The sequence below is a fragment of the Ochotona princeps genome, chromosome 11, assembly GCF_030435755.1.
Source record: "Ochotona princeps isolate mOchPri1 chromosome 11, mOchPri1.hap1, whole genome shotgun sequence".
In the NCBI taxonomy this organism is placed as follows: Eukaryota; Metazoa; Chordata; class Mammalia; order Lagomorpha; family Ochotonidae; genus Ochotona; species Ochotona princeps.
This window is the reverse complement of record NC_080842.1, coordinates 73853258-73861784: the sequence shown is the minus strand read 5'-3', so window position 1 is coordinate 73861784 and position 8527 is coordinate 73853258. Positions and strand designations below refer to the sequence as shown.

The 8527-nt window shown below is 63.0% G+C and overlaps 2 protein-coding genes across 6 annotated transcripts; both read right to left on the bottom strand.

The window, feature by feature from the left end:
- Window positions 1-169: 169 nt before the first annotated feature.
- On the bottom strand, window positions 170-1142 carry ATP5ME (ATP synthase membrane subunit e). The gene is made up of 4 exons (XM_036498021.2): window positions 1025-1142; window positions 563-617; window positions 363-461; window positions 170-255 (listed from the first exon to the last, which is right to left on the bottom strand). The coding sequence occupies exons 1-4, from the start codon at window positions 1058-1060 to the stop codon at window positions 230-232; spliced, it is 216 nt and encodes a 71-aa protein (XP_036353914.1). The 5' UTR covers window positions 1061-1142; the 3' UTR covers window positions 170-229.
- Window positions 1143-2126: 984 nt separating this feature from the next.
- On the bottom strand, window positions 2127-6126 carry SLC49A3 (solute carrier family 49 member 3). Of its 5 annotated transcripts, none has more exons than XM_058670381.1 (10): window positions 5800-6126; window positions 4771-4929; window positions 4447-4660; window positions 4262-4338; window positions 4000-4134; window positions 3806-3922; window positions 3571-3723; window positions 3322-3479; window positions 3143-3252; window positions 2127-2644 (listed from the first exon to the last, which is right to left on the bottom strand). In XM_058670381.1, the coding sequence occupies exons 1-10, from the start codon at window positions 5908-5910 to the stop codon at window positions 2553-2555; spliced, it is 1326 nt and encodes a 441-aa protein (XP_058526364.1). In that variant the 5' UTR covers window positions 5911-6126; the 3' UTR covers window positions 2127-2552. The 5 variants fall into 5 exon arrangements, with proteins under 5 accessions (XP_058526364.1, XP_004579464.2, XP_058526365.1 ...); XM_004579407.2 differs by having other exon boundaries at window positions 2127-2730; window positions 5800-6125; XM_058670382.1 differs by lacking the exon at window positions 3806-3922 and having other exon boundaries at window positions 2127-2730; window positions 5800-6124.
- Window positions 6127-8527: the final 2401 nt, after the last annotated feature.

The following is an 8527-nucleotide window of genomic DNA, read 5'->3' as shown; positions in this document are numbered from 1 at the left end:
GGACACCCCAGCCCCCCAATCACTCCAGATGGGAGGGCAGCCCCACCCCCAGTCACCCCTAACAGGAGGACACTCCTGCCCCCCAGGCACCCCAGATGGGAGGGCATCCCCCCAGATGTAAAGATGGCCCTCACTCTCCCTGCCCCGCCTCCCCACAGCGAATGAATGACACGAGCAGGTTCCGGTGTCCGAGCTTTAATTGGTTCCTGAGGTTCCAGGTGACCCTTCCTCACTTCAGGATGCTTTCATCTTGGGCTGGGGTGGGAGAAAGACACTTGCGGTCAGGGGGCATTCTGTCCCCACGCCCCCTACCCCGTCTCCCTAGGGCTCCCGGCCAGCGCGGGGTGGCCACCTGCCCACACCTTCAGCCAGCTCCCTCGCGATGCGCTTCAGCTCGTCCTGCTTCTTCTTCTCCTCCGCGGCCACCCTCCTCTCCTCCTCCGCGCGTGGCTTCAGGTAACCTGCGGGGCGTGGGTGCGCTGAGGGGCGCGGGGCGAACACGGGGGCGACTGCAGGGTCCCATCTGCACCCCGACCCGAGCCCGCCGGCCGCGGTCACTCACTGTGTCGCTTGGCTCCATAGGCCACACCGAGGAACAGCGCCGAGTAGCGGCCGAGCTAGGGGAGGAGGCGCGGGAAGGGGCTCGCACCGCGGGCATGGGGTGCAGGGGTCCCCGGGGTGCGGGGACGTGGGGGGACCCCGGGGTGCAGGGACGCCGAGTCGGAGGACCCCGGGGTGCAGGGACGCGGGAGGACCTCCGGGTGCAGGGACGCAGGGTGCGGGGACGCGGGAAGACCTCGGGGTGCAGGGATGCGGGGACGCGGGAAGACCTCGGGGTGCAGGGATGCCGGGTGCAGGGACTGGGTGAGCGGAGACGCGGGGGGCAGCGCGTTCCGGGCGCAGCGAGAGCGGGGCATGGAGGGCACGTGACGGGCGGGTCACGGATCCCGGGGTCCGCGGGGGAACTGGCCGCAGCCCACGGGGTCGGACGGGGGGCCCCGAGCGCCCGCAGGGCTGAGTTCACCTTGATGAGCGGAGACACCTGCACAGGCGGCACCATCTTGTCTGTGACCTTCGCACCGGAAGCACAATCCGCAGAGCGAGGTGGCCTCAAGGGAGGCTGCGCTAGCACTGGTGTGGGCGGGGCGAGCGCATGCGCAGCCCGAAGGACGTGGGCGCCGACTGGGTGCGCACGCGCAGAGAGTGGGAGGGTGGCTCCGGTTACGCTAGCGCTGGTCCTCCGCGGCGCTGACCTGGGCTCGGCTGGAGCGTGCCGGGGCGGGTGCGCGTGTCCGGAGTCGGGGCCGCGAGTAGGGTGTGCGTGGCCAGGGTCGTGTGTGTGGTGTGCGTGTCCGGGGTCGGGGCCGCGAGTGGGGTGTGCGTGGCTGGGGTCGGGGCAAGGGCGGGTGTGTGTGGCCGGGGTCGGGGTCGGGGCCAAGAGCGGCCAGGACTCCCCATGGCCCCGCCCACCTCCGGGAGAGCGCACAGCGCGGGGAGGGGCCGGCACCCGGGCTGCACTGCCCAGCTGCTGCTGCCCAGACCCCACCAGCCGGCAGGCTCCTACCTGGGTGTAGTGGGGTATACAACACTGGAAAGGACACTGAGGACCCCTCCTATGGGCTGCTGCCTCCTGTCGGCCTCAGGCGCCCCCTGACTACAGCTGGAGCTTGGGCTCCTGCACCATTCCTGGATCCCTCCCTTGGAACTCCCTAAGGATCCTGCTGGAAGACCCGCCATGGTGTGGGGCAGCATCTGTCATTCTTCCCCGGGGCCACACCCTGTCCACTGTAGCTGTTCCCTGGGCCTGGATATCTCATGTTGGGACCAATAGGACCACCAGCCCAGGAGCCACAGAAGACATGGAGGCGCTGCCTTGCAGAGAGCAGGGTCATGTGCAGGTCCCCACTACCCAGTATTAGCACTGAGTGCTGAGGGAAGCAGAGAGGCCCCAGGGCCAGGTGCTCGTCCCCCGACCCCTCACCATGTCCCAGACCAAAGGACTTGCTGAGGATAGTTTAGTACCCCACATGTCCCAGACCAGTGGATGTGTAGGGGATGGACCAGCACACTCCCCAATGTCCCATACCCCCCATTACCCCAACCCTCACGTCCCAGACCAGAGGGGATGCTCCAGCATTGCCCCCAGGTCCAGGAGTTGAAGGAGGGGATCTCCCTCCAGAATATCCCCAGACTGCTGGGATGCCCCCCAAAAAAGCTGTGGTTGAGCAGCTACATCCCTGGCCACAGAGCCTATCCCCAGACCCTGGGTGGAGCTGGCAGTTGAGGTCACCAGGGTCGTGGGCATGGTCTTTGTTTTGTTTTTAAAGTTTACTATTTATTTGGAACTCATTCTTGCTCACTGGGGGCTCCAAAGGAGGCCTCAGGCAGCACTGTGAATGCCCCTGCTGAGCCCCCAGGGTCAGGGGTCTACACCTCGGGAGCCCTACTACGCAGGCACTGACACATTCTAACCCCAATGGCCCACTGGGCCCCATGAGGGCTGCGGGTCCCACCTCCCCCCAAGCCAGAGCTGTCGCCCCCTCCCTGCAGCTTCACGCCTTCAGAGGCCACTTGGAGCCCCCCACGGCACCGCAGCTGGGGCTGCTGACATGTCCTGGCTGCAGGAGGACTCGCCAGACGTGGCCTGCAGGCGTCGGTACGGGGAGCGGAAGAAGAGCACCAGCACACAAGTGAACAGGGTGCACACACCGGCCATCAGTAGCAGGGATGCTGGGGACAAAGCGTGGCTGTCCCCACATTCACCCCAGCAGAGGCTGTGACCCCAGAGAGATCCAGACCATGTCCCCAGGGAGACCCTGACCATGACTCCAAAGAGCCCCTAGGACAGTCCAGGGGGGTTGCGAAGAGGAAGCAGGTTCCCAGCACAGCCCTCCCACTCCATATCTGTCTCTCCCTCTGTTCCCCTTTCTTTCTGCCTTTCTGTCTCTGGTCTGCTTTGCTCTGAGCCCTCTCACAGGGAAGCTGAGAATGGTTTGGGTTGGGGTCTCTGGCTGTAATCCCCCAGTTTACCCCAAGGAGCCTGACCCCCCCACCCCTCAGGAAGAGATTCAGGGTGCACTTCCCCCAGCTGGGCCTGGCCTCAAGGCCTCCCCGTCCTGAGCGCCAGGGCCTTGGCACATACCTGTCCAGTCAAGCAGGTCCTCACCAGGCCGGCAGGTGGACACTGAGGGCCATGGACGCTGCACAGCTAGGTTGGACATCAGCACTGTGATCAGCGCTCCCTCCACCTGCCTAGACACACAGGGGGCTCTCAGTCCAACCATCACGGTTAGCCCCAGGGGAGGGGTCTGGGGTACTCACCCCAGCATGAAGGCCAGGCCGGCGGCTGCCCCCTCACCCACTGGAAAGGAACACTCAACTGCCAACTCTGTGGCCACTGGTGCCACTGCAAAGCCAAAGAACCCGAAGAGAGAACAGGCAGCGGCCAGTGCCAGGCGCTGCCCAGGCAGTCGACACACCTGGGGAGAAGGAGGGGGCAGCATGAGACATGCTGATCACTCCAACACCCAGACTTGCTGCCATGCAGAGGCCTTGTCCAGGGGCTCTTACCAGCGCAATGGCCACGCAGGCCATGGAGGTCAAGCAGAAGCCCACCTTGACAGCCTCAGTGAAGTGCCGGGTCCGGTCCACATACAGGCTCAGACCTAGTGCCCCCAGGATCCCAGATGCGATGAACAGGGCCCCACAAAGGCCCGAGAACTCCTGGTGAGGGGTGGTGCTGGTGGGGAGGATGCTCCTGCTGGGGACCCCCAATTCCCCAAAGGACCAGGCTACCCTGACTCACATTGGAGTAGCCGCTGGCACATAGGATCTGCTCCAGGAGCGCCAGGAAGCTGGAGAAGATGCCCACGCCACCCCCAAAGCTTACAGCTAGGATCAGGTAGGCTCTATTCTGGAGCAGCTGCAGGGCACAGGCTTCAGTGAAGGCCAGGCCACCTGAACCTGCCCTGCCCCAGCCCCCAGTCCTTTGGCACTCACCTGCTTCAGTCCCTGCAGGAAGGACCCTGAGGGGGAGCCAGGAGCCATGGTCCAGGACAAGGCAGAGGGCTGCCCCCAGAGGCAGGTGGACGCCAACAGGCAGGCAAGGCCAGCAGGGATCACGTACATACCAAGCTGGGAACAGGCTAGGGGTCAGCAGGGGCCTGCAAGACGCAGCCAGGCCTAGCACCCAGTCCTCCCTGCCCTGAATACACACAGAGACGTGTGCACTTCCCACGTGGTACCTCATGGGTAGCCTCACCATTATAGGGATGTCCTCCCCCTTCTTGACCAGAGCTGGGGACAGCACATTGGCCACGAGGATGCCTAGGGGATTTGCTAAGGGCATAGGGCAGAGCAGGCTTTGGTCAATGGTCAGGTCTCATACAACGGGAAGAGCTCAGAGCAGAGGATGCCACAGGCAGGCTGGGGCTCCCAGGCACTCACCCATGGTGGCAACCATGTTGGCCGTAGCACGCTGCTGCTCCGGAAACCACAGGGCAGCCAGCTTGGCTGGGGAGAAGATGATCAGAGTCTGGGCCAGGGCACATAGGCTCTGTCCAGCCATGAGGAAGGCGAATGGGCTGTGGATCCCGGCGGCCACGCTAGGCAGGGCCCGGAACCCACTCCCAGTAAAGTTGAGCCACGCTCCCAGGAGCATCTGCGGAACAGTAGGAGGCTGCCACTGGCCCACATCTCTTCTACGGCCCACCAGGGCACCTCTGACTGCTCCACAGCCCCCCACCACCCACCATGGTTGGCCTCCCTCACCGCCTCACGGAGCCCGATGAAGTCCAGAACCCAGATGCCTGCTAGGCTACACGGTATGGACACCACGAGGAAAACCATGGAGAGCCAGTTGACCTGCTCCATGGTCAGCAGGAAGTACTGGGCCACTGTGTCTGCCACAGGCGCAAAACTGAGCCACAGCTGTTGGAGTGGGGCTTGGGGTGATCATCATGGAGTCCCAGGTCCCCTACCAGTTCTTTCCCATGAAACTTCTAGATCTCCCAGGATTCAGCCCACGGGCCCCACCCCCAAGCTCTATCCAGACCCCGGCTATCCAGAGCAGTCCAGGACCGCCCGGCTTCTCTGTCCTAGCCAGTCCCAGAGAACCTGAGTGTGCAGGCCTGTGGGACTGTGGGCGCACCGCCGCGCCTGAGTGGTCTTCCTGCTGGAGGCTGCCCTGCACCTGTCATCCCTGAGGGGACCTCTGGGAAGGGGTCAGGGGGCCCGCATGACCACTGTGGTCAAGAGTGCCCTCTGAGCAGACAGAGGGCATGAAGGGGGTGACAGGCAGTAACCCATGCCGCTTACCCAGTCATAGGCTAATCAAGTCCCCGGCCCGGGGCTCTGGGGAAGCCTTCCTGAAGGTAGAGTCGTGGCCCGCAGAGGGTGGTCAGGGTAGAAGGGCACCCCCAGGCAAGTCCATCTCTGAGGCGGTGGGGCTTCCCATGGGAACAGAGGCCCGGCCAGGACACTAGGCATGGGCAGCAGCTGCCCTGGCCGCCTCTCATCTCAGGACACACTCCCCAATCCAGAAAGAATCCACGCCGGCCCCGCAGCCCAGCCCACGCGTGCTCACGGAGCTGAGCTCCCTACCAGCCCCCACGCATCCCCCCGAGCTCCAACCCCGCGCTGTCACCGCAGCAGGCGGGACGGTGGTTCCTAGCTCCACCTTGGCACGCAGCTGCGCAGAGAGGCATCGCCCAGGGTCGCGCCCCCCGTGAGCAGGGCTGCAACTCAGGGGTCCACGAGCTCGACCCGGAAGAGCCGCCGTTGGCCGCGCGTGCGCCCTACCGTGGCGTTAGAGCAGCTGAGCAGGCTGAGCGTGCCCAAGCAGAGCCAGCGGCGCGGGGTGGGCGCGCGGGCATCCCGCGGCGAGTCCCGGGCCTCCGCCGGCTCCGACATCTCTGGGCCCGACGCCAGCCTGCGGGACGCTTGGGCTGGGCCCTCCGGAGGACGCGAACACTCGTCGGGCTGGCGCGGTCCTAGCCCAAGCCCGGCCCACGCACCGCAGATGCAGGGAGGGGCCAAAGTGCCCGCCTCCGGGTCTTGAGGTCCAACTAGTTGCTGGGGACCAGCCTGGAGGAGGCGGCGGCAGCAGCCAGAGTCCCCAGGAAGCTTCCAGGCCGGTCAGTCCAGCCCTTTGTTTCTGCCGCGGGCAAAGCAGGCAGATGACGCTAATGTCTGTGTGGGGCTGGGAAGGTGCGAAGGAACCAGCCTGGAAGGAAGGTGGAAGGAAGGTGCGAAGGAACCAGCCTTGCTGGCCCTGGGAGTCCCAAGGTTGTGCTTGTAGGGAGGAACTGGCCTGGCGGGAGGGGGGAGTGGTGTCAGCCCAGATGCCACTCTCCCCTCCTTCTGGGTGCAGAGACTGGGGCGCCAGACAGGGATGTGGTCAGTACAAGCTGCACTAGGACTGGAGCTGCCTTGGGGTCCACCCCCTCCTCTCCTGGGCGAGAGGTAGTTTGGATTCCCGGAAGCTCCAGTGCCCAGTGCTCCCAGTCCGGGCCACCCCTGGCACCACATGGGGTGAATCATCCTAGGGCCTTGTTGAGGGCTCAATAGGAGCCCCTGTGCAGCTGTTTTAAAATGCACTTAAAGCTGTTACAGTTCTTAACGCTGTTACGTTGTTACACGCAGGTAATTCCCGCAGCCAAGTCCTCTTTTACCTTAAGCCGAAAACACCAGATGCAGTGAGATATTAGGAGGTCCTTTATTCCAAAGGGTAGGAAAGGGAGTTGGGGTGGAGGGGGATATAGAAAGGGACACATCTGCCATGGTGGCAGGATGGAGAGAACCAGGTAGACCCAGGTAAGCAGGGAGGGGCTGTGTGTTCCCCAGGGACTGGTGACTGAGATGATCTGAGCCACACGTAGGTGGGTGGAGACTAGGAGGAGGGGCTGGAGAGATTGGAGAGTGGGATTCTCAGGTAAAGTGCCAGGTTACCTCTGATTACTGGATAACTGGAATGGCAGGAATTTCAAGAGCTGTGGGGAAGGGGAAAGCAGGAAGTGGCTCACGGTCCAAGATGGCATGTTCAAATCACTTCTCACACCAGGGTCTGGGCTCTCCAGGAGTTCCCAGCACTTGGAGGCCAACCCCCAACTTCCCGACTTCCTGCCCAGTGCTCACACCTGCACCACAGGCTCCTGTGGCTCCCACGTCACCAGGAAGAGACAGCATAGGCTGCCTAGGGGCCTGGCCTAGGTGGGGTTGGCCTCTCTGGGCAGCTCCTGTGGCTGGTGTGGCCAGTTTCGCAGTGTCTGTGGGTGCCTTCTCTAACCCCAGGGCAGGTCGGCAGCTGGTGGCTACATTCCTGAGTGCTGTGCCATAGAGGGCTGTGTGGGCAACCCAACCACCTGGATAGCTACTTCCAAGGGAGTGAGCTCCTGGGGAAAGACCAGGTACGCAGCAGCTGCCCCTCTCTGGCTGCAGCCTAGGGGACAAGCACCATCTACAATTGCTCTAAGGATCTCAGGCAAACCAGCCCTTGACGACTGGCACCTCTGACATCCAGGGTGCACAGACTCCAAAACTCAGCAGTGAAGGAGCAGCTGGGAGGGGGCTCAGAAGAGGCTGAGTGGCTCAGGTGGTTCCCCAGTGCAACCTGGATTGCTCCTTGCCCAGTTTCCTATATATTCTGGAGGTGTTGGGATCAGCCCTGTGTGTCACCCCGTCTGTGCTGGATCTTCAGACCCATTCAGGCAGAGTAGACAAAGCAGTGAGGGAGACATGTGATGTGTGATGCTCCCATGTGAGTGCAGGGTCCCAAGGCTTTGGCCTGTCGTCTGCTGCTTTCCCAGGCTACAAGGCAGGAAGCTGGATCAGAAGTGGAATAGCCAGGACTCAAACCAGTGCCCATCTGGGATGTCGGTGCTGCAGATAGCAGCTTAATCCACTGCACCACAGTGCTGGACCCACTGCATGTATGTAGCTGGAGTGCGCTTACCCTGATTTGTGATCTGCTTCGCTGAGATGCACAAATGCTGTGGGTAGCTCCTGGGGGTGCACAGTGACCACCAGACTTAGCTCCCCCTAGGCCTGGGGGGGGAGGCCCAGGCTAGAGCATTCTGCTGGGATGGGGAGCAGAAACCCAGCTATGTGGGGGACACAAGGAGAATGGGAAACCCAGATAAAGCTGGGTAGTCTCAGCATGAATCTGAATGACAGGCATGAAGCATCAGACAGGGCGGGCGGAGGACAGCACACCTGCAACCCAGGGGCGGGCACCTTGGGGGATCTGGACACGCTCCTCCCAACCCTGGGTCCCATGCCCACAGGCATCTGCTCTAAATGAAGCTGCAGGAATGTGGTGGGCATAGACCAGCTCAGACACGTCACAGGAATCACAGTTCTGTGTGGAGACAAATTGGAGGGCAGGGAAGACATGAGAAGGGGAGGCTTCAGCTGAGTCAGGGACTGGAGCAAGTGCTGGGAGAGGGGAGTTGCTGAGTACAGGCAGGGCAAGCTTACCAACCACCCCCACCCTCATGCTATGGGAAATCGCAGCTTCCACAGAGGTGCT